The 25,522-nt window shown below is 44.5% G+C and overlaps 1 protein-coding gene across 1 annotated transcript in view; it reads right to left on the reverse strand.

The window, feature by feature from the left end:
- Positions 1–6,351: 6,351 nt before the first annotated feature.
- Positions 6,352–25,522, reverse strand: part of SEMA4C (semaphorin 4C) — a 35,233-nt gene continuing 16,062 nt past the window's right edge. Inside the window, exons 2-15 of the mRNA XM_073559550.1 lie at positions 18,031–18,160; positions 17,597–17,748; positions 17,442–17,504; positions 16,515–16,613; positions 15,385–15,481; positions 15,172–15,288; positions 13,363–13,514; positions 12,788–12,963; positions 10,814–10,958; positions 10,123–10,345; positions 9,922–10,037; positions 9,126–9,283; positions 8,689–8,756; positions 6,352–8,601 (exon numbers count right to left, since the gene is read on the reverse strand). Of these exons, the coding sequence (XP_073415651.1) occupies positions 7,757–8,601; positions 8,689–8,756; positions 9,126–9,283; positions 9,922–10,037; positions 10,123–10,345; positions 10,814–10,958; positions 12,788–12,963; positions 13,363–13,514; positions 15,172–15,288; positions 15,385–15,481; positions 16,515–16,613; positions 17,442–17,504; positions 17,597–17,748; positions 18,031–18,124 (2,505 nt within the window). The 5' untranslated portion in view covers positions 18,125–18,160 and the 3' untranslated portion in view covers positions 6,352–7,756. The remainder of the gene's footprint in view (positions 8,602–8,688; positions 8,757–9,125; positions 9,284–9,921; positions 10,038–10,122; positions 10,346–10,813; positions 10,959–12,787; positions 12,964–13,362; positions 13,515–15,171; positions 15,289–15,384; positions 15,482–16,514; positions 16,614–17,441; positions 17,505–17,596; positions 17,749–18,030; positions 18,161–25,522) is intronic.

Here is a 25,522-nt window from a genome sequence, read left to right on the forward strand (position 1 = left end):
GTCCAGTGATTAGAAGAGCGCATCATCGGATAACTTCGGAACGGGGCAGACGCTTCAAGAGCCAGCGGAGACCTCCAGAGCAGCCTGGTCTGTGTCCACAGTGGCACTGGACGGTGAGCATGCCGGTGATTATTTTTTATCAATCTATGGCTTAAAAAAAAAAAAAAATAAATTCCATAGAGATATTACAAACTTTTAAAAGTTGTGTTTGTTGTCATTGCCTCCTACCCACACCTGCTCTCTACATTATAACTTACTTATTGCCCAGGTAACTGGTGAAAAACCACTATGTTGTTCTGCAAGAGAAAAGGAGTTGGGAAAAGCTTTTACACTGTTTTATGGTGCGGCTCTCGGCAGGGCAGTGGTGGAGGTTCAGTAGGGTCATCAAGCTAATACATACATACATATATATATATATATATATATATATATATATATATATATATATATATATATATATATACACTCACTGGCCACTTTATTAGGTACACCATGCTAGTAACGGGTTGGACCCCCTTTTGCCTTCAGAACTGCCTCAATTCTTCGTGGCAGAGATTCAACAAGGTGCTGGAAGCATTCCTCAGAGATTTTGGACCATATTGACATGATGGCATCACACAGTTGGCGCAGATTTGTCGGCTGCACATCCCTGATGCGAATCTCCCGTTCCACCACATCCCAAAGATGCTCTATTGGATTGAGATCTGGTGACTGAGGAGGCCATTTGAGTACAGTGAACTCATTGTCATGTTCAAGAAACCAATCTGAGATGATTCGAGCTTTATGACATGGCGCATTATCCTGCTGAAAGTAGCCATCAGATGCCTGTTCTTAGCTGAGAGGAGTGGTACCCAGTGTGGTCTTCTGCTGCTGTAGCCCATCTGCCTCAAAGTTCGACGCACTGTGCGTTCAGAGATGCTCTTCTGCCTACCTTGGTTGTAACGGGTGGCAATTTGAGTCACTGTTGCCTTTCTATCAGCTCGAACCAGTATGCCCATTCTCCTCTGACATCAACAAGGCATTTCCGGCCACAGAACTGCCGCTCACTGGATTTTTTTTCTTTTTCGGACCATTCTCTGTAAACCCTAGAGATGGTTGTGCGTGAAAATCCGAGTAGATCAGCAGTTTCTGAAATACTCAGACCAGCCCTTCTGGCACCAACAATCATGCCACGTTCAAAGGCACTCAAATCACCTTTCTTCCCCATACTGATGCTCGGTTTGAACTGCAGGAGATTGTCTTGACCATGTCTACATGCCTAAATGCACTGAGTTGCCGCCATGTGATTGGCTGATTAGAAATTAAGTCTTAACACACAGTTGGACAGGTGTACCTAATAAAGTGGCCAGTGAGTGTATATATATATATATGAGTGAGAACTGCAAGAAGATGAAAGTCTAGAAATGTAGAAATAATAACAGCAGAGTTAGTAGCAGACTAAAAATTAGATCTTTGAGTGTAGTGTGGGCTCTTCGGATGCTTCCGGATTATCAACGACAAAAGGGGCGGCAAATATTTTGACCGCCCCGGGCGCCACAAACAGTTGCTACGCCACTGACTGTGCTCTGCACCGCACATCACGTTCCACCGGAAGTGACGTGCTGTAAGCTGACCGCTGGAAATGACTGCTGACCTCATTTCCGGCGGTCAGCTTATAGCATGTCACCTCAGGAGGAGGTAATCGTTCGGGACTCCGCAGGAGGACAGAGAATCAGCGGCGGGGCATCAGCGCTCCATACAGCGTTCCATTTTTTTTTCCTGTTTATAATTATTGTTTATGAAACAGTGTGATCAGCAGTGCTAAATGGGTGCGGTTGGGGTGTGGATGTGGGCGTGACTACTAAAATGGGTGTGGCTAGGGGGCATGGCCTAAAATTTGCCACGGTGTGCCGCAGCCTTTGTCCCTCTTTGCCTTCTTCAAAAGTTGGGAGGTATGACCATCTTATCTGCCCCTAATTTACCCAAGGCTGTATTGCTTTTAATGCTATCAATAAGTCTCTCAAAACACAAAAAAAAAATCCTCAATAAACCATCATATACAGGCAGCCAAAAGTGTTATTCCTCATCACTTGGAAGAGCAGTTCTCCTACCCTAGTGGAATGGTTCACCGAGGGTTCACTCCTCAATAGGATGGAACACCTTATTCCACTATCACCTGCAGATGTTGATAGATATTGTGTGATATGGAGTGATTGGATTGAATTCCAAGAAATCAGAGGCATATTATCTTGCTCCAAACTGATCTCCCTTGTCATGAAGTAACATAGTTATTAAGGTTGAAGGAAGACTTTAAGTCCATCTAGTTCAACCCATATTCTATCCTAACTTGCCCTAACATGTGGATCCAGAAGTCCGGAACGTAACCATATTTTACCAATTTATATCCTGTTCTGTGAATCCATGTAGAGGAAAAGGTCGCACTCAACGGGATGAAGTAAATCTCTTTTTTATTGACACATACAATTACATGTCAGGTCAGAGTTAAAGTGGCATGAGTGCTACGGGCTGACAACGGCTGTTTCGCGCTGTTTTAGAGCTTCCACGGACCTTTTCCTCTACATGGATTCAAAGATTTGATTGCTGCGAGGTCAAGCACCCGGGAGTTCCAGACGACTGCATGCTACCTGACGCATACCACCAGCCGGCATATGGTAACAGCGGTGCCGTCCGCTTTTTCTATATTGTTACGTCTATAGCCTGTTCTGTACCCGTCCCACTGATATGGAAGAACAAACACTTTAATAGAATATGGATGTTGATCATGGAATACTTCTCCCAGTCTTCTGTATTTTTCGTATGTCAGATGTTGGAGCTTGCAGCCTATAAGTCAGCCCTAAGGTATATGAAGGAACTCTCCTTAAAGTATAACTAGCATGTGAAGCAAAGGTCTCTGCAACAGTGCCCTAGTTTAGCCACCATTCAGGTGCACTCATCAACATGAAAGCTGTTTGGGTTAGAGGACCTGCTTTACTAAATCGCCTTTCGTGTAACATTCAGGTCCATCGTCGCTTTACCTGGCGAGCCTTGTTGGTTTCACTGGGTATGGTGTAATACTTTGGACATTTGCTGGATTCCCTTCCACATTACAAAGTACATCTGATCTAATGTGACCAAATCATCAGGGGATACTTTCTGACAAAAAACTGATTGTTCAAATCACGCAACCCCTTTAACCTATAGGGAATTACTTGGTGTATAACAAGTAAAAATGTACATCAATCTACCCCCCAAACACACACGGTCATGTGCATCCCAGTTTTATCACTGCCTAGTGAACATGAGAGGTGTCCCAACCTACAGGGGCCCATCCTAAAATTACCTTTAAAGTGGTGGCACATGGTAAGGAGACACCAGAGCTGTAAAAATCTGCTCTACTAAGAATAGGGGCCTGCAGCTGCAGAGCTTTGTGATGGGGGTGCAGCAGGGTCAAATTAGCACCACTTATCACTTTGAAGTTCTCAAAAATGCTCAGCCTGACCTGCAACATGTGGAAGGTTTAATACTTCAGCTGTGTTCATTTGGGGCATCAAGTGGTCGCTCAGCTTTTCAGCTTTTTTTTTTTTTTTTTTAATTTGCTGTCTGAAAAGAACAAAGGAATCATGATCTAATCAGAACTTGACTGATTAATGTTAATCCTCATGGCCATCCGATTTTCTGAAAACAAGGCTTTATGTACACAGAGTCCTTATGGTTCAGAATCTATGACGTGTCCACCTTTCTGCATACCACTATATGGCACTTCCTCCCTGCACCTTTTCCACTGTAAGCAGTGCTTTACAAGGTTAAGCCCATCCTTGTTGTTGGGTATTTTTTTTATGGAGCTTGTAAATTTACAATGTAAATTACACTTTCCAATAGAGCTTGTTAGCACTACACTGAAGCTGGCTAGGATCACCGGAGTGCAGTTAGCTCCTGATCTGCTAACCATCTGTGCCGTTACGCTTCTCCGATGCGGCATCGTCAAAACTGCCTCGTACGGAGTCCTCTCGTCTAACGAGCCATAAATCTGAGTGCACAATATACAGGGCAAGTGTTGGGATGGGATCACTGACAAACTTTTCTGAATTGTCAAGATCTGTCTAACATGGCTGAATATTCGGTTATACAATAAATACTCTTCAGAAGTGGGATGTCCAGTTACCACCTATCAACAGGATAAGTGATAACTTATTGATCAATGAGGGTCCAACCGCTGAGATCTGCACAGATTGGAGAATTTTTAACCCCATCAGCAGATGGAATGTCCAGCAGCAGCTCCATTCCTTCTGTATGGGGCTGCCGGAAAAAACTTCGAAGCCTCATGGGGAATAAATAGAGCAGAAGTTGGAAAAGCGCTCTGCTTCTCCATTCTAAGGGCACAGTCGTATAAATCGGACCGAGATGGGAAGGCAGTGCACGGGCGGGCCATTGGCTCTAACCGGAGCGTTGCAGCTTCATGTATTTCTATGCAGCTACAGTGGCTTGCTGAAGTATTCACCCACTTGTCTTTTTACCCAACCTGTGCTTAAATATTTTTGTAATCTGATGTGTGTGATGCATCAGCAATAAATAGTTTATGTTACTGCAGTGAAAATATAGGCATAAATTAAAATTTATGGGATCAAATAACTAAAATTGGCATGTGCATATGTACTTAACCCTGTTTGCTATGAAGCCCCTAAAAAAAAATCTGGTTAAAGCAAATACCTTCATAAGTCACATTCTTAGTGAAAGGAAGTCCACCTGTGTGCAATCTAAGTGTCACGTGGTCTGTCAGTATACACACTTTACCTTTTCTGAAAGGCCACAGAGGCTGCAGCACCATAAAGCAAGAGGCACCACTAACCAAACACCATGAAGACCAAGGAGATCAACAATTTTGTCAGCAACTTGTTTGAAGTACAAGTTAAGGTTGGGTTATAAAAAAAAATATATATCTCCCAATCTCTGATGATCACCATCAAATACTTTATCATCAACATGGAAAGAACATGGTATCTCAAACGTGTCAAGAGACGACCACCCACCAAAATTTACAGCCTGGGCAAGGAGGGCATTAATCAGACAGGCAGCACAGAGACCAGAAGTAATCGTGAAGGAGCTGCAGAGTTCCAAAGTAGAGACTGGAGTATCTGTCCATACAACCACACTAAGCCGCATACTTCATGGGAGGTGGCCTTTATGGAAGAGTGGGCAGAAAAAAAAAGCCTTTACATACACACAAAAACTGGGAAGCTCGTCTTGAGTTTGCCAAAAGACATGTGGGAGACTTCCAAAATGTATGAAGGAAGGTGCTGAGGTCAGATGAGACAAAAATTGAACTTTTTGGCACCAAGATAAATGCTATGACTGGCATCAAACCAATAGAGCTCATCACCCACAGAACACCTTCCCCACAGTGAAACATGGTGGTGGCAGCATCATGCTATGGGGATGTTTTTCGGTAGCAGGGACTGGGAAAAATGGTCGAGTCGAGTGGAAGAAGGATGGTGCGAAATACAGGGATATTCTTGAGCAAAACCAATTTCAGTCTGCCAGTGATTAAAAGACTGGGATGGAGGTTCACCTTCCTACAAGACAATGACCCAAATATACTGCTAAAGCAACACTTGAGTGGTTTAAGGGCAACGTGTAAATGTTTGAGTGACCTAGTCAATGCCAATATTTTAATCCAAATTGAGAATCTGGTCAGACTTGAAGATAGATGGTTTCCTCTAGTGAACAGCAAACTTGAAGGAGTTGGAGCAGTTTTGCCTTGAGGAATGGGCAAAAATGCAAGTGGCAAGAAGTGGAAATCTCAGAGACTTATCCAAAGAGACTGGTGGCCAAAGGAGGCTCTACAAAAGTACTGACTTTAGGGGAGTGAATAGTTATGCACACGGAAGTTTTCACTTACTTTGTCCTCTTTGTTGTTTTTTACATTTGTGAATCAACAAATGGTCACAGTTGAAGGGATTTTTTTTTATATGAAATGATGCAAAAAAAAAAGTGAAATTCCAGGTCGTCAGGTAGCAAAGCAGGGGGGGGGGGCAGTAAATAATTCCGCAAGCCATTGCATGAATCTCAAATCAAGAGAGCCGCCGGCCAGCCCGTGCACTGCCTTCCGATTTATCCGTCCGTCTAACTGTGCCCTAGCGGTAATAAGTGTGTTCCTTCTTCCAATTGGTGCGGGTCCCGGCGTCAGATCGCCACTGATCAGCAAGTTATCATCTATCTTGTGACTAGGTGATAACATGTTTTCACAGGAGAATTCTTTCATCTAGATAATACTGGAAAACCAATCAAATTACATGGATTTCAATACTGTAAAATGTTCGTATAGCAAAAGGCACATAAAACGAAATCGGCGCAGAAGATTGGGGGGAATTAACATTGTTTAAATTTCCATTTTTATTTTCTCAATATAAAAATACTTATTTACAGGAAATAAATATATTTCAAAACAGACAAATAAATTACACAGTGAACTACAGAATGAGCAGGGGGACAAGGGAAAGAGAGCGTGAGAACAGAGGATCCTATTTACAGAAGAGAATGGAAAAAAAAAATATATATTTTTAGCGTGCAGACCCCCAAGGAGGTTTGGATTTAAAAAAAACGTGAATATGCATATACACAAACACAACTCTCTCGTCCCTCCCTTCCGCCACTCGCAGACCATGTGAAAATTAAAATACAAAAAAAAAAAAAATAATAAAAATTAATGGCATTTGGCAGCGGGAAAAAATAAATCCATGCAAGATCTGGTCTGGTCTATGGATTTCTGAAATGTTCTCATTTATGTTTCACTGTGGAACGATTGACGGGGCTGAGGATACGGAACTGCACGGACACCAAAGAAACAAAATTCTAGAAGGATTGATTGTTCCTGCTTCCAGAAGGACGATATAAAACAAGGAGGGTAGAACTATTAACAGATCCTCACATTCATTATCATGCGTCTAAAAACAAGTCATTTACACGAACACTCAGCAACCAGGCTGGGGCTGCATCACGATTACGTGATTCGAGCAGTCATTTTACATGTGACCCACGTGGGGATGAGGGGGTTAAAAAGGCAAGGTTTGAGCAGGGGAGGACCTAAAATAAAGCCAAACGCTGCCTCCAAGTAAAAAGTGGATATGTCGGAGTCTTACTTTCTTCGGATTTCATACGCACGCACTCCTTTCACTTGCTGTGACACATCAGCCGGCTAAGTTGTAGCTGTTCCTTCCACAAAGGATTGGGGGTATGAGAAAGCACTGTAAACGTTTAGTGTGAAAATGCTATACAAAACGGTAGTGATCTTATTGCCATACACCGGGAAACCTGCTGCAAATCAAGACCGGCAACTAAGTGGTTAAACCATTGATCCCTGCACAGGAATGGACAGAAAGAGTAAACAGGTTGCCAAGTCTTCTGTCTGGTATTGCTCTTCTGGCCAAGGTTTTCAGGAATAGGAGGAGACTGGTTCCTCCATGGCTGTCCGGATCCAACATCACCCTAGAATGCATCAAATCTTACAAGAAAGAGTCACAAAATACTGAAGTTTTACGAGTCACAGAATTGGGAGAAAAATGTGAGAAAAGTACAATGGGATGAAAAGAGAACCATGATGGTCTTCTCCTCGCTTCCATACATCTGCAGTGGAGACAACGGGTGGAAAGAGAAATTAAGTTTTGGCCACATCCTTCCCCCAAATCTCCAGTCCCTGAGGTAGTACAACATAAAAATTAGGTAAAAAAAAAAACTAAAAAACAAAAACCAGTGCAAACTGTGCAGGTGGCAACTTGGGCTGTCAGACAGACGATTCCTCTGGATTGGAGTCCGGCAAGGTCTGCCTCTGCTTCAGTTTCCACCTTAGTTCTTCATTTAGGTCCCCAAGTGGTGGGCGCTCTTCGTTTATTCCTCCACCTAGTGTTAGCCGTATATATCCATTACTGCTGGAGCCCCGGACGCCGGACAGCAGCATATGGTTAGGTGAATGAAGAGGTGGTGAAGGAAGTGGTTGACCAGGGATGCCATTGCCAGATGGAGAGGAGGAACTGGTGCTGTTCTGGCACAATGCGTGGCCTGGGACGATCTTTAGTGATCCATCAGAATAGTAATAGGAGGAAGGATCCCAGAGCTTCTCATCAGAGTCTGCACTGGGCAGGCACTTTGCAATTTTGGGTTGTGATGGTAACTGGATGGGATACACAAGTGTGTTCTCCAGAGTTTTGGAACCTTTCTCCATCTCATCTTGTAGTCTTCTCCTCAGGTAGACTACTGCCAGAAAAAGGGCCAAGCAAACAGCCCCAAGAGCGATGACCATCATCCAGACCAAACCCAAACCATCCATAGGAGCAGAAGACTCCAGAGTCAGAGACGGGGAGGCCACCACATTTAACTGGTAATGTTTAGAAGCAAATTGTGCCCCCTGTTCAACCGAAATGCAACTGTATGTACCAGAGTGGTGAACATTAACTCCGAGGATGACCAGAGCCTGGAGTGTGATGTCATAAAGCACAGAGTCATTATCTTCCTGCCTCAAATCCTGACCATTGAACTTCCATATGGGTTGGGCCAGGTTGGAGGTCAGCTCACAAGGGAGAACCACATTTGTCCCAATGGCCACAGTGAGATTTATTGACGAAGGTTTGGCTGAAATAGAAAAATTGAAAAAAAAAGTCAGAAAATAGTTCTGCTTTCCCCAACAAATCCTAAATCTGACGGAAGATAGAAACTTACATAATTTCATGTACTGAACTTCACACATGGATGTATCGAAGCTCTCAATGTCTTGTAGCAGAACATCCCTGCAAAGACAAACACGTTAGTGCGATGTTTCCTGACATAGGTATGAACATGGCTGGATAGCGGAAATGCAACCAAAATTCTTAATATACAACAACTTTAAGGATGTGATTTTCCAGGTGGTTGAGTCGCGTGTAACCGAAGCCGAAATCAATAGTGAGCGTTGTGCGACCTACAACCAGTGACAGAAAATCCAATATATATGATACATTTCCGACACCATATGTTGCCATAGGAAATCATTGAACCTGATGTTGCAATGCTATGATCTCAAGTGCAAAAGTCGCTTTGCAGCCCTAGCCGAATATTGCATCCTCAGTGCACGGATATACCAACCCAACCGTCTGACCCTGCATATGGCCGCTACTCACCCATCTTGTTGGTCAGACTCAACGCAGCGGCTGGAGCTCAGATTCCAGGCACAGAAGGGATCCCGAGCAAGGATGCAATCAGCACAGGAGCGATATTTACTGCAGTCCGCCATGGGAAGCCGCACTAGCCCAGATGGAGAACCAACGAAGAGAAAAGACTGTGAGAGAAGAGGAAACGTCAGCCCAATCTATAGAGATAGGAAGACTGTTTTACCGCAGGAGTAAGTGCACATGGGTATTTGGGGTGGCAAAAAGCAGTTTACTTTGTTGAACAGTCCCTAAACATGAATAAAACTTGAGGCAAAAAGTGACACGCTGCAGATTCAAAAACCAACAGCCTCTATCAATCTACTCCGAATTTTCTCGCTCATTTTCCACACGAAATGTGTCCCATTTGTACATGCCCTTAGCACCAGGCCAGCTTTGAGCTGTGCATCCGTATCAATTGAAACCCTGGCAACTGTATAATAGCCTAGGGGTGTCAAACTTAAGGCCCATGGGATGAGTCCAAACCTCCACATCATGGTCCGTGAGGTCAGAACACAACAGAACCAGCTCTCCGTATGAGGAAAATGCAGAGCTGGTCCTTCTGAGTCCACCGCCTCTCAGCTTCTTTTAAAAAGCGATGTGGAGGTTTGTGTCGGAGCTCAAAATCCAAGATGGCATTCAGACAGACTGCAATGCGCTGCTCTTATAGCCCCTGGCTAGATAGAGATGCCACATTGACAGGGAGTAAAAATTCTAAGGCGAAAAGCCTGATGAAAGCTTCAGTGACATTAACAACTGTAATCCTTACTTTCCGAGTAGACAGGACCAAGCTGTGGACCGGATATGGCTTGTCAAACATTTGGATTTCCTCAATTAAATGGACACTAGATCCCAAACGTACAGCTTTGTTCAGCCAGCCATTTCCTGCAAAAAAAAAAAAATCATAATGAGCATCTTCCAGAATGATCGCAGACACTCCACCGATTGAGACGACATCAAAAACGCTAACCTGTTCCGATGAAGAGCACATCGTACAACTCGCCGCTCAGCCCTGTGGTCCTGTGCACTGCAAGAGTTGTGAAATTCACTCCCTTCCTGACCAGCAGAGGGCGGCCTTGGACAGACTGAACGGATTCATCCATCAGGGGGTGCTTCTTGGCAAAGTTGAGCGTGTTATCGGGGAGGTCCATCGAGCTGTTCATTCCATGATGCCGGTGGAAATTTGTGATACACTGAAACAAAAGAAGTTTCTTTGAGAAAAGAAAAACTGAAAAAACAAAAACAAACGGGAACCACTATACCAAATAGAGACTTGCATGCCACGTTCTACAACCAGTGACATTTCCTTGTTTGCTGATGTCACCACTACGCTAGAAATTCATTATTTATCTTTCCATCTCCGTGACTTTGTGTAAATGGCATCATGGATGCCTATAATTAGCTACAATACCCAGGTACAAGGTGCCTAGAGGGGTAAGGTGGTGCCGCTAATAATCAGAGGGAGGAATAGGTTATACAATGGCGTTCCCGGACTGTTTTGTGCTGAATTTTTATTCCACCAGAAATAGTCCTTTGTGCTTTAGAAATCTCTCTCTGGCTTGGTCTCCAGGGATCGGCCTGCGCAGCCTCTGCGTGCAGTTCATGCGAGGTTAGCGGATTGCATTACACACTTAGTATGGCTTTAACTGCTCTAAACTTACAGATCCAGGTCGCGGACTGGGCACCGTGTCAGAGTAGCGACCCCATTTCTGGGCTTGCTCGCGGTATTCTTTGTAAGGGCCATCAAAGACCTTCTGAATGTCCTGGATGGCGTACTGGCAAACCGCAGAAACCGAAACATCACCCCTAAGAAAAAAAAAAAAAAAAAAAAAAAAAAAAAAAAAAGGTGTTTATATGTATGTAATAAACAGCTAGCTGCTTCAGCTATAGGCTATTCATACAGCCCTACCAGGGCACATAAAGAACCTGCATCTTGTCTTCCTACACAAGTAAATCACCCATCAGATGGCCAAAGCCGATCGATTTTTGACAGATCAGCTAAACGATGTGTACAGGGGTGTCCAGTACTCCTGATAGCAGATCATATTGGTTCGCAACATCCTCAATCCTTTCTTCCCAAGGCAGTTACGCTACTGCAGGTCCTTCAGCCAACAATTCTCCTCTACACACTTAAAACATGTGCATGCTGAGAATGTTTGAAGCTTAAAAAGGAGTTTTCTGGCTTTGGGAAGACTGCAGACTTGTTAATCGTCACACACTCACATCCTGCATACTTCCGGCCACATTCCAACTAGACGTGCTCAATACACTTGCATTGAGTGAGGATGTGCACGTCTAGTCGGCTCGTGACCGCATGCATGCAAATTGCATACTTTGCAGTCACGCACCGGCCGCAGGCTCCAGAGAATCTTCACAGTGCGTGCAATGTGAGTATTCTCAAGTCTGCAGTCACTCTGAGGCCGGACAACCCCTTTAAAAGACCCTGTATAGTTTACTTTCTATTGATGGACAAGCAACTATACAGCCAATACCAACTACTTCCATATGTAAATATGTGCCGACAAGTCTGGGTCGGCCTCCACTGAGCTGGGGCATAATGGTTGCCAAAGGTCACAGTGGTCTCGACGGCCGTTGGGCAGTCCTAAAAAGGGGAATGTTGTGGAAGGCATGCAGGATCAGCCTGCCTCAATAAGCAATGTCCAGACCTCAGGTGCAACAGGAAGAAAAACCTCACTTTGACTGCAGCAGTTGATGAGGATTACAGCTCTCCATAATTCAGTACACTGGGCTTACAGCCCCTCATTGTTTGATGACCCCGGCTCTTCTCCAGCAATATGTAGCAACTCTCCTCACTCCCGCTGCATATAGTGCTATACATGCACTAAAACTTCTTCTCTCCGCCTAGACCTCGGCATCCATGGCACCTCAGACTAACAGGAAAGTACCTCAGCTCTCTTCCCACCACTGACAACTAAGGATCGTGTCTAGACGCCCATCGTCTGACAGTTGGGCATATCATGAACCAGGCAGGACACTATGTCCCAAGCGGCTGCACAGATTTCGCTGTAGTCCTGCCTGCGACCACAGTAAGGGCACTGGCTTGCCTCCTCCATCTCCAGCACCACCCAATCCCAGGGTTGCCTCTACTGGGCTTAGCACTTTTCCTGCAGGAGCTGCTACCCACCAGACTTCACAATAGCCCTTACACTAATAGCTCGTACGTGCAGACATTTGTGACACCCGTCTTTGCAGGGTGTCACAGACAGGTTCTCTCTAACTCAGCAGTGATAATGTAAAAAGACTGAGATGGTACAAGTTCTCCATAATGGCCTGGAGGGACAAAAATAGACATCTAGATGTAGGTCACCAACTACAAGAATACAGGTATAGTGATTTGTGTTGTAATAGCCTCGATTATCTATTGCACGTGGACCTGCCAATGGGTGTGGGGAAATCTAAATTTTCTATGCTGCACAAAAACAACTAGGTAAAGGGTAATCCAATAGTGATTCTTGGGTTGTGATGAATTACCTAGCACAAACACAGTGAAATGTTCTTTACATCCCCATCTGCCTTATCTCATGATGCAGAAGTTTTGCGGCGCCCGCATATTCCACCATTTGTCAGTTTTATGGTGCACCGGGTGCTTTTGTGTTTTTTTCTTATTGACTTACCAGCGTGCCTGAAAGACGGCGTAGAACTGCGTAGATCGCCAATGATCCGTCCGCAGGGTAAACACAGACTGTAAAAGGTTAAAGTGAAGCTGAAGCTCTGGAATGGAGCACACTAGTCGGGCCTTCAAGAAACTGGTCCACTTCCTCTGTAGAGTTCGAGCCCCTCCTAAGTCTCCCTGAAAGCAAATTACAGTATGGCGTAAGAAACATCTTAATAAACAAGAGGCCACAACGGGAAGAAATCTTTAAAATGAATGATCCATATGGCGAAGCAATAGTACATCAGCTTCTGTATTACACAGCAGGAGGAGCACTTCAGGTCACTGCTAATGGATCTCCATTTCCATTCACTGCCATTATGGGGGAAGGGACGTGACAGCCGCTGCATTAGGAAATTGAATGGAAGGAGTCAATATAATTTGCATTCTAGGTGGTTTGTAATGATGTAATGGGGGACGGACGGCGCTGGTTATAGTCACAAAGGACATAAATATTACAGAAAAAATAATAAACAGAATATAATAAAGTAGTGACCGGGACAATCAAACAAAATGAAACGGGCAAGTGTCACCAACCTTACAGACACGGGCCACCCGGGACACCACCTGCTCACTATAGCAGTCATATTCCAGGGCTCGTTCAGTGAAAAAGAAGTAGATCTTGTCATCGTCGCCCATCTTACTATCCACGCTCTCCGGCATGTGAGTGGAGCCCACAAACTTAGCCTCTAGAAGAAGGAAAGCGACATACTGGCAGATTAGATTATGTGCAAGGGAGTAAACATAATAGAAAGGCAACTAATGTCCATGCGCCATTACTAGGCTGCTCCATTTATAGCATATCTGCCACACGTGTCATAAAAGACTAATCGGTGCGGGTCTAATAATAATAATCTTTATTTATATAGCGCCAACATATTCCGCAGCGCTTTACAGTTTAACAGTTGCAAAACACAAGTCATAAGTAACAACGCTAACAATGCAATAATTAAAGTAAAATAAGACGACCCTGCTCGTGAGAGCGTACAATCTACAATGAGGTGGGGGAGATACAAAGTACAGGTGTGTATTTACAATTGTATATTTACAATGACGGTCCAGCCATCTTGAGGGAGTGAGGGATGGATGGAGATAGTGAATTGGCTACACACGCACACTTACACATAAAATGACTTTGATTAGTGAATGTGATAGGCCGCTCTGAACAAATGTGTTTTGAGGGAGCACCTGAAACTATGAAAATTGTGGATAGTCCTAATTTCTTGGGGTAGAGCATTCCAGAGGATTGGCGCAGTGCAGGAGAAGTCTTGGGTCAGAAGTGGGAGGTACGGATTAGTGCAGAGGTTAGTCAAAAGTCGTTTGCAGAGCGCAGCGGTCGGTTAGGCCGATAGACAGAAATGAGGGAAGAAATGTAAGGGGGTGCCGCACCGTGGAGAGCTTTGTGGGTGAAAACAAGTACTTTGAATTGGATCCTATAATGAATGGGCAGCCAACGTAAGGACTGGCGAAGAGCGGACGCGTCCGAGTACCGATTAGCCAGATAGATGACCCTGGCTGCTGCATTAAGTCTAAGGCTGGGTTCACATTACGTTGAGGCAGTCCGTTAGACGGACTGCGTTTTGTCAGGCGCATCGCGACGCATGCCGTAAAGCGGCACGCGTTCACGATGTGCCGTCATTCAGTGACGGAGCCTCGGACACGGGCTGCAGCGTCTGAGGCTGCGTCACCGCTAGCGCTGATGAATCAACAGCGCTAGTGAGTATAGCATAACGCGATCGCGTTATGCTATACCGTTTAACCAGCCCGTCAACGCTATACGTTGAACAGGCTGGTTAAACGCAATGTGAACCTGGCCTAAGTCATGTGGATGTGCCAGAAACACCCATGGCGCCCTCCGGCTCCCACAGGTGTCATGCACAAAATATTGCCTGTGCAATAATCTGGAAGGGATGTAAATCAGAATTTTTTTTTATCTTGGGGTGAGGGGTTTAAGTAATTTTTGTGTTGCGTTTTTCTTTCTGCATCCGCTGACTATACACAAAATATGTTTGATACTCTGGCGCCAATTCAAAAGAGGCTTAATTTTTTGTGCCATTTTAGATTTGTAAAAATAATAAAAAAAAAAAAAAAAAAGTAATAGCAATCCTTTCAATGGTCTTTTAATTAAATATCTACTGAAGCGCAACTGCACAAAAATGTTGAGGTTTGGAAAAGTTGCAAAGTATAAATCAGCAACAAAAAAAAAACAAAAATAAAGATAAATTACAAAAAGGGTAAAAAAAAATGTAATGAAGCATTTGCAAAAAAGGTGTCCATTAGGAGAATTTCTATATTAAAAAGATTTAACAGTAAATGCAATGATAACGTGGCCCCAGTCTTACTCACCATTCAGCCACGTGGCCAGGTATTCTGTCTTTATACTGTTATGCTGCCCCATACTCCGCTGAATCACCGGCTCTGTACCCAGGAAGTTGAATAATGTGGCAGAGTACAAAATCCCATCTAAAATAGAAATAATGGACACTTACTATATATAATTCTGCCTTACTAGTCCTCCCCGCACCAGTCTAAAAGGGAATTTAGGATCTCTTTACTCACCGACGACAAGCCCCGTGTGGCCCGTGGATGGATCATATGGACATTTTCCCCTTCCATCCTCTAAGCTGACACTATCCAGAGTGAACGTCGACAGCTCCTGGGCAGGAGGAAAGCACGGCTCGTCAGGAGGCAGCCTGGCATGGAGCACACTTATTCTCTAGATGGAATGCATCTCTGACAGCGACACTTATTAAACAATACCACAAGGATATTGGCTGCCGGCCCTGTGTGCAGGGTTCATGACTGTATTCAAGTCAGGGTTTTTCCAAGAAAGTGATACCATTACACAGTAAACTCTCCGCAGTCAGCGTTAGAATCCAAACGTTTGAGCTAAGGGGGTAACAAATCTGAAGACGAGAAGAGAAGATTGCACCGTTTCTCAGCCCCTCTCTGATGTACGCCCCACTTCAGTATTCATTCATTTCATGGTCATCCCCATTACTAGTATTTCTCTCTGTGTAGATACATCAAGTAAGAGACCCGAATGTGGATATTGTCCGATAACCACGGCACACGTTTTTTTTTTTTTCCTTATTACATATATAATCCATTATGGATCAAAAATTACATCAATTTGTTTTTATTATAAACTGTATGCGATTATGCACCCTGAAATAATCTAAGGATGCAAAATATGCTGTCACTTTGCTGTGTAGACTGGGACAGAATCAGCAGAGAGGATGGGTTTAGTGAAAGCAGTATTATATGGCTGAGGTTTAAATAAGGAAGAATATTACAGAGTAATAGAGAGTATAGAGTAATTACAGAGAATATTACAACTTAGATAGTCAACGACAGTATGTTCAATGGGGAGAGGGTAGAAAGCCGCCGGCCAAACACTTCTGTTGTTGGCTTATTTCCCAGTGATACAAAGGGATCAGGCATGTTGAAATCCAACCTGCCAACTCTTTTCTGTCTTAACATCTGTCACTAGGTAGAGTTGGGATACCGCTATACACCCAAGATGGTCAGCCGATCTCCCCAAAAATGAGTTTTGTCTAACATACACATAACGTGTATGGTCACCATACACAGATTAGGCAATTCTTGGCCTCGGGGAGAGAATACAGCATCACTTCTTAGAGACCATGATAATCCAGGACATTTCTTTCTACAGACATAAAACTTACTATATAAGCACACTTGGGCTGGAAGGCGTAGGTCCCACAGGTAAGAAGATGGGTGTCATTATACTTCTGAAGGATACGGATGTAATTGAAACACTCCGTCTGCAAGAAATAATGTTAAACATTAAAGACATTGTCAATTACTTTAACACCGATGACCAGTTTTTAGGATAGAGTAAAACGTGGCACTACCGTGAAGGTACACAAGTATGGTCCCCAGCCAAAAAATAATGTAAAAACTTGGCACTCAACTAAATGTTCAAAAGAACTTTAATGTGGTCCACGATCAGTGCATCAATCGCACAAACGTTTTGGTCATGTCCTGACCTTCTTTAGTGCCACAACCATTGTAACCATGAAGCCTTTTGTCTATACAAGTGCCTTACATAAGCAGTCGGAACACTGAAGAAGGTCAGGACATGACCGAAACGTTTGTGCAATTGATGCACTGATCGTGGACCACATTAAAGTTCTTTTGAACATTGAAGTTGAGTGCCAAGTTCTTTTACGTCAGTTTTCAGGATAGGTCATCACTGTCTGATCGGTAGGGGTATGACACCCGGAATCCCCACCGATCACCTGTTCTAGATGCCAGAAGTGCCCAGTTAATGAGCTTCTGCCGATTGTGGTTGCGGCCGGGTAGTGCTCATCCACCCCCTATTGATGTGAATACGGGGGCGTATGTGCAGCACCCAGCTGTGTCACTATACAGCAGAGGAGCAGCTCCATAACTGAGCACTTCTGGCAGCCACCGGCACCTAGAACAGATGATCGGCGGTGGTGGTAGGGGTGCGACCTCAAAACAATCAGATATTGATGACCTATACTAAGGATAAGCCAACAATGTTAGAGTAGTGGACAACCTCTTTAAGAGAGAAAGTGTTCACTATAAGGAGAAAAAAAAAAAAAAAAAATCTATTTCTGCTTTACCTGATTGCTCTTTCCCTTATTGACACACTCCAGCTTCCTTTCCCCGGGGGCTTCCCATATAATCTAATGGGGGACAGACGCACATTATATCATTTACTCTTCACATATGAATATATAGATTTCAATAGTAAAATCTGTACATATAATTAACCTACCGGTGGCCTCAGCTCCTTTCCAATGTTGTCAACGTCCAGGGAAAATACAATTTCCCGGGCACCTACGTAGAGCGCCCCCCGACTTTCATCCAGCGTCAGAGTCAGGTAGTGGGAGATGCCACCACGCCAGGACTGCCGGTTTTCAGAGAAACCTAAAGACATGTAAATGAGGTGGTTAATGACACTACTAGATGCACAGCATCTTCCATCCATGCTTCTCCCAGCCACGTCGTCTATCGGTCACACGGGGGTAGAAGAGATATAATTACACCATGACATCACCTCCCTAAGGATGACGAACTGCACAAAAACAGGTGACATCAGCCCAAGCCAGGAGGATCACACCGCGGCACAGTGTCATCGGCTTTCCTTTGTCTGCTGACACTCTTTAGGAAAATTTGGTGGAGGGGTGCAGTAGTAACGCGTGGTCTCACCTGAATACCGCACCGTTTTGCGTGGCATCTGATTCCATGCTTTGACTTCGATGCTCATTAAAAGGGCCAAAATACACAACCACCTTGGAATCATCACCTCGTCCGGTCCTCCGACTTACACTCTGGGAGTCTACAAAACAGGGAGCGTGTGTTAGAAGGACACATGGGTCACATTATTCATTTTTCATAACAGCATGGATAGAGGTCAGCCAAGGTTCAGCAAAATTAGGAGGTACGGCTCCATACGATCTATACATTTGTCATAATCCTTCTACCACCCCCTCCTTAATTCTAGAAAATCCACTTCTATTTTCCAGACCGCTGTATCCATTACAGAAAGAAAACCCGCCAGATTCTCATACTCCAGCACTGGGTGAATGTACTTTACTGATGGAAGCTACACGTCACTGTAGGGCCCCATTAAATGACTGCGGGACCCCACTCTTGGCACGAGAAACAGCAAGAGGGGTCAGGAAGTCCAAATAACGATTAGGCAATTGACTAGAAGTTCCCTCTAGTCCTCCATTGTCCGTAAGAAATAGCCCCTCAACCACTAATACTCCCCCCATTTATATGCTGGAAGTTTTTTGTTTTTTTTAATTTTAACTGTATGCCTCCTCCTTTAATTGTCGCTGCTCCACTAACTCTGGAATGTTTTTCCTTCAATACCTCTATTCTAAAGTTATTCCCCCCCCCCCCCCCCCCAGAAATATAGAACTAAAGTTTTCCGTTCAGCCAACTGGGCGTATACCACAGAATGTCTGTGGGCATTTGCATTTTCTCTTCTGATGCTGGCCAATCAGAAATTGGCCGCACCCACATACATTGTGCTATACGCCCAGTTGGTTAAAGGGAAAATTTTAAATCTATATTTTCTAGGGGCATAACATTAGAACAGAGAATCACAGAAGAAAAAAGGAGGCCAGTTCCAGAATCAGTGGAACTGCGACAATTGAAAGAGGCATTCAGTTTATATAAAAAAAAAAAAAAAAAAAAAAAATCTATTGAAAGAAAGTTCCTTGGGGGTTAATTTGCAATTTAATAGGGTTCTAAACCAGCTTGGTGCCGGCACTTAGACCCCTGATGCCGGGTGGAAATCAACTTTTATTCCTCCCGGTAGTGTTCGGGTTTCAGCCACGTGGGTGACAAACACTGACTGTTATCAGTCCCTAAAGATGAGCTGCTCTCAGAGCCAGGGAGCGATTACAGCCGCACTCTCTATACACAGAGCGGTAACTGAACTCGCACCGATGCCACTCCCAATGACAGAAACAGGAACACTACCAGGAGGAATAAAGTTAATTTCCTCCTGGCAGCGGGGCTCTCAGCGCCGGGCAGGTTCAGAACATTATTAACCTGCAGATTAACCCCATATCTCCAAATATATATATTTTACCTCATGTGATAGGCTCCCTTTAAGTCCATTACATAATCTAAAATCACTATTTCCAAACCCGTACAGATTCGCTGCCCAGGGTTACACAACAAGGGCCCATATCTTATAGTAGCAGTGCCACTCATGGTCCAAGTGAATATTACCATTCAAAATGCAAAGTAAGGTACAGAATCAATGACCGGCGTGCCGGCATTTGGATGCCTCAACACCAAGGGTTGGCCTCAGCCTGTTAAACAAAGATCAAAAGTACACAGTTTGGCAGACCGCTCTTCCTTCCAACCCCAACATACAGATGACTGCTCGGCTCAGCCAAACACATGTTCTCACTGGGGAGAGGGACCCGATCCACCTTCCCGCTTTTGTCAGGGGAGGGTCACCCCCAATACAACATTAGCGCATGGTATAAAGTCTATGGCGGCTACTCGACAACGTAGATATCTGCAAGTTCAAGTAGATTGGATTTTTCTTGCTCAAACGTATTGCCCCCTGATGGTATCCATGTATGGCTGGTGGTGAAGAAATCTTATTGGGGTGCTGGTTCTGGTAATTGGCATTTTAAACAAAATCTCATGCCCATGCCCCAAACTTGGTTTCCATTAGGGAACCATGGGACGGGTACTCAGATTGACAATTTTGGATGGAACTACTCAACATACCAATGCTGGTATGGAGATCATGTTCATATAAAGATATGGATGCCAGTACAGAAATTATTTTGAGGGTCTTACGAGAGATTTGTAAACGCACCAGAGTAGCCGGGCTCTGAACTTGGTGGGAGTGAATGCAAGACCGCAAGCTTGGCACGAGTTGCGAAAGTGAATTAGTCACTGGAAAGCAGCTTAATCCACTCGGGGGAAAATGTGGACGTGTGCAGATCCTCCAAAACACACTTCTGTATACATAACATTATCATGCAGGTCATCACTAGCATAGATTGTGCGGGGAGGAGAAGAAAAGGCGCTTACCATCTGAGATAAGTGGATTACGATGCCAGGCGTGCCCACCGTACAGAACGATACGCTAAATACCACCATTACGTTGTGTAATGAAGCATTTCTGCTGAACAATATGGATTAATCCAGGAGATTTGTGTATTAAATTACAGATCTGAGACATTGACCCGTTTTGACAAGGTTATGACTATGAAGTTGCTGATGCGAATCTCTGTAGTGGCAGTTAAAGCGTTAACAGAGTGAGTCAATATACTGTAGAAAAATCAAGGAAAAAAAAAAAAAATTGTGCTGTGCCAAAATCATGGAGGAGGATGGAGCAGCAGAAAGGGACGAGGGTGGGAGTGTAGACAGGATACACTTCCTGGGATCGGAGCAAAGAGGCCGCAGAAAGACACTTCCTCCTGTAAGAAACACAGCTCCATCCGATCCTGCCCTTCCCCCGGTATGGCCCAAATATACAATGAAGGGGCGACGCTCACAGGGACGCTTCCTGCAAATAAGGAATCGGAATTGCGAATTTTTGCCTGTCGGAGGCAAAATAGGAAGTGCTTGGCTTTGTAGTCCCAAAAGTAAAAGGATGGTTGCATTAATCAGGACGACGGATTCTGCTAAGTTGAAAGAGACCATCCTGGACTCGCACCGTATCCTGCCCCACGTGTCGGCAGGTCATCACATGTGATCGGCTGCAGCACTATCGTGTCTAAGTGGCATATGATCGCTGGAGGCTGAGGCAAGGAGACTGGAAGGGGACCACCCTTCTCGGTCAGCATAAATCTCTCCGTTTCGGTCTCAAGAAGAATGACGACGACCATCCAGATGCTGAACAAGAAAGGTTTATTATCACTGACAGCAAGCAGAGAGATCTTGAAAAACTACATTATGCGTTTGTGACAGAATATACAGAAAAAAAAAAAAATTAAAGACGACTTATCAAGTCAGAAGTGGCCAATTTTTGCAATTAACGAATATTCAGTAGAGCAACAGGGATTATATGTGGCCTAAAAAATGACTGTTTTCAGCAGCAGCGCTCTCCATGTATACAGGGAATGTGTTCTTGGCTGTACGAGGACCAGATTGGATTATCAGTGCCTTTATTCGAGCGCTGCGTAACTCATTACAACGTCAGTCGGTGCTCGATATGGCAGAAATGTGTTGTGTAAAAGCACAGGACTATCCACCCACACCATCTAAGAGCACAGGACTATCCACCCACACCATCTAAGAGCACAGGACTATCCACCCACACCATCTAAGAGCACAGGACTATCCACCCACACCATCTAAGAGCACAGGACTATCCACCCACACCATCTAAGAGCACAGGACTATCCACCCACACCATCTAAGAGCACAGGACTATCCACCCACACCATCTAAGAGCACAGGACTATCCACCCACACCATCTAAGAGCACAGGACTATCCACCCACACCATCTAAGAGCACAGGACTATCCACCCACACCATCTAAGAGCACAGGACTATCCACCCACACCATCTAAGAGCACAGGACTATCCACCCACATCATCTAAGAGCACAGGACTATCCACCCACATCATCTAAGAGCACAGGACTATCCACCCACATCATCTAAGAGCACAGGACTATCCACCCACATCATGTAACAGCACAGGACTATCCACCCACATCATCTAAGAGCACAGGACTATCCAGCCACACCATCTAAGAGCACAGGACTATCCAGCCACACCATCTAAGAGCACAGGACTATCCAGCCACACCATCTAAGAGCACAGGACTATCCACCCACATCATCTAAGAGCACAGGACTATCCAGCCACATCATCTAAGAGCACAGGACTATCCACCCACATCATCTAAGAGCACAGGACTATCCACCCACATCATCTAAGAGCACAGGACTATCCACCCACATCATCTAACAGCACAGGACTATCCACCCACATCATCTAACAGCACAGGACTATCCACCCACATCATCTAAGAGCACAGGACTATCCACCCACATCATCTAAGAGCACAGGACTATCCACCCACATCATCTAAGAGCACAGGACTATCCACCCACATCATGTAACAGCACAGGACTATCCAGCCACATCATCTAACAGCACAGGACTATCCAGCCACATCATCTAAGAGCACAGGACTATCCAGCCACATCATCTAAGAGCACAGGACTATCCAGCCACATCATCTAAGAGCACAGGACTATCCAGCCACATCATCTAAGAGCACAGGACTATCCAGCCACATCATCTAACAGCACAGGACTATCCAGCCACATCATCTAAGAGCACAGGACTATCCAGCCACATCATCTAAGAGCACAGGACTATCCAGCCACATCATCTAACAGCACAGGACTATCCAGCCACATCATCTAAGAGCACAGGACTATCCAGCCACATCATCTAAGAGCACAGGACTATCCAGCCACATCATCTAAGAGCACAGGACTATCCACCCACATCATGTAACAGCACAGGACTATCCACCCACATCATGTAACAGCACAGGACTATCCAGCCACATCATCTAAGAGCACAGGACTATCCACCCACATCATCTAAGAGCACAGGACTATCCACCCACATCATGTAACAGCACAGGACTATCCACCCACATCATGTAACAGCACAGGACTATCCACCCACATCATGTAACAGCACAGGACTATCCACCCACATCATGTAACAGCACAGGACTATCCACCCACATCATGTAACAGCACAGGACTATCCAACCACACCATCTAAGAGCACAGGACTATCCACCCACATCATCTAAGAGCACAGGACTATCCACCCACATCATCTAAGAGCACAGGACTATCCACCCACATCATCTAAGAGCACAGGACTATCCACCCACATCATCTAAGAGCACAGGACTATCCACCCACATCATGTAACAGCACAGGACTATCCACCCACATCATGTAACAGCACAGGACTATCCAGCCACATCATCTAAGAGCACAGGACTATCCAGCCACATCATCTAAGAGCACAGGACTATCCACCCACATCATCTAAGAGCACAGGACTATCCACCCACATCATGTAACAGCACAGGACTATCCAGCCACATCATGTAACAGCACAGGACTATCCACCCACATCATGTAACAGCACAGGACTATCCAACCACACCATCTAAGAGCACAGGACTATCCACCCACATCATCTAAGAGCACAGGACTATCCACCCACATCATCTAAGAGCACAGGACTATCCACCCACATCATGTAACAGCACAGGACTATCCACCCACATCATGTAACAGCACAGGACTATCCAACCACACCATCTAAGAGCACAGGACTATCCACCCACATCATCTAAGAGCACAGGACTATCCACCCACATCATCTAAGAGCACAGGACTATCCAGCCACATCATCTAAGAGCACAGGACTATCCAGCCACATCATCTAACAGCACAGGACTATCCAGCCACATCATCTAACAGCACAGGACTATCCAGCCACATCATCTAAGAGCACAGGACTATCCAGCCACATCATCTAACAGCACAGGACTATCCAGCCACATCATCTAACAGCACAGGACTATCCAGCCACATCATCTAACAGCACAGGACTATCCAGCCACATCATCTAACAGCACAGGACTATCCAGCCACATCATCTAACAGCACAGGACTATCCACCCACATCATGTAACAGCACAGAAATATCCACATCATATCTGACCGGCCCAGTCGGATTTTGCTGCCATGGACTCATACGCTTTAAAACAGAAGAAAAGCCAATATATTTTTTTTACTGCCTGTTTCAGTGGAAATAAACATTAGTCATAAAAGGCAGTCCGATATCCCTTTAAATGTCTGCTGCCATAATGGTTTCCGTACAAATTATCTGCTCGTATAAAATATTCATAGACACTGAGCTGGGTTAAACAAGAATGTTACTACATACAGGGAGCCAACATCAACCGGCTCCTCAGATCTAGCACATTGTATATTCTGCGCAAAAAATCGGAGGGCAGCGGGTACGTTGCGGAGCACGCTGAAGCCCACCGTGACAACCAAAACCTGCTGATCATTGCACAGATTTGCTAAAAAACAAGACATGACATGGTCATTCAGGTTTTGGGTGTATCTCTGGATCTAAGGTAAGGGGACAGCACTGTCTCCATCAGGCTCCATTGCAGACAGTAATGGCCAGGAGGCAGATTACTGTAACAGAAACCTCCCTAGGGGGAAGGGAGCGTGACACTCCAGATCCGTTCTTCCAATATTATGACCTCTTACAGAGCATTTTAGTCACTTGCTTGTAAATGTGAGCGGAAGTAAAGAATTATCTAGAACACGAACAGATTTTTAGTATTGGATTTATAGTTCTTGAAAAAGGTGATCAAAATAATAGATACTAGAAGAGCAGCTAGCATATGGATGGTAGGGGGGAGCTCTCAATTTTTTTTCCCCCCCACATTTATGGACTGTCCCTATTGGGGTTCGGTGTCCCGATCCACTGGGGAACTTGGCCCAGTGCCGATCACACCCGCTATGGCCTCGATTCAAAAAGTGTTACACCAGAATTCTAGAATAAAAACTCCTCTAAATGTCGCAAATCAAAAAATTGTGACTTTTCGCATTCTTACATCAGTCCCGTCCAGCTTTGCCAAACTGACGAAGGCCACCCAAAATTAATTACAATTTAGACCATAAAGGAGGAGACGCATGGCAATTGAAAAATGAGCCAAATTCACTAAGAGGAGAACGCATCTTAAAAAAAGCCCTCCTCCCATCAAAAGCTTCATCCTCTTTATATATTGCAGTCATCATATTATATAGCACTGTGCACTCACAATTGCTAATTTTTTCCCTTCTACACAGTTAATTCTTCTCTATTCCATTAGGTCTATGGCATCACGTGATAAAAGGATTCAGCTGGTCAGCTTTTAAAGTTCTTTGTAGAAACAGGAGGTCAATTTTCTCTGCACAAGTCATCAGTGACTGCAAAAGTCTATGATGGATGGGAGCAGCTGGATCAAGAGTTGAAAAGTGGAATGATTTCTGCTGGGGAAAAAAAAAAAAAAAAAAAAAAAAAAAAGACTTCCTGATTCTTCATAGAGCAGAGAAAAGAGGATTAACTAGGTAGAAAGGCAAAATGAGCAATTGTAAGTACATAGG

The sequence above is a fragment of the Dendrobates tinctorius genome, unplaced genomic scaffold (genome assembly GCF_039654945.1).
Source record: "Dendrobates tinctorius isolate UK_male_01 unplaced genomic scaffold, ASM3965494v1 ptg000272l, whole genome shotgun sequence".
Taxonomy (NCBI): domain Eukaryota; kingdom Metazoa; phylum Chordata; class Amphibia; order Anura; family Dendrobatidae; genus Dendrobates; species Dendrobates tinctorius.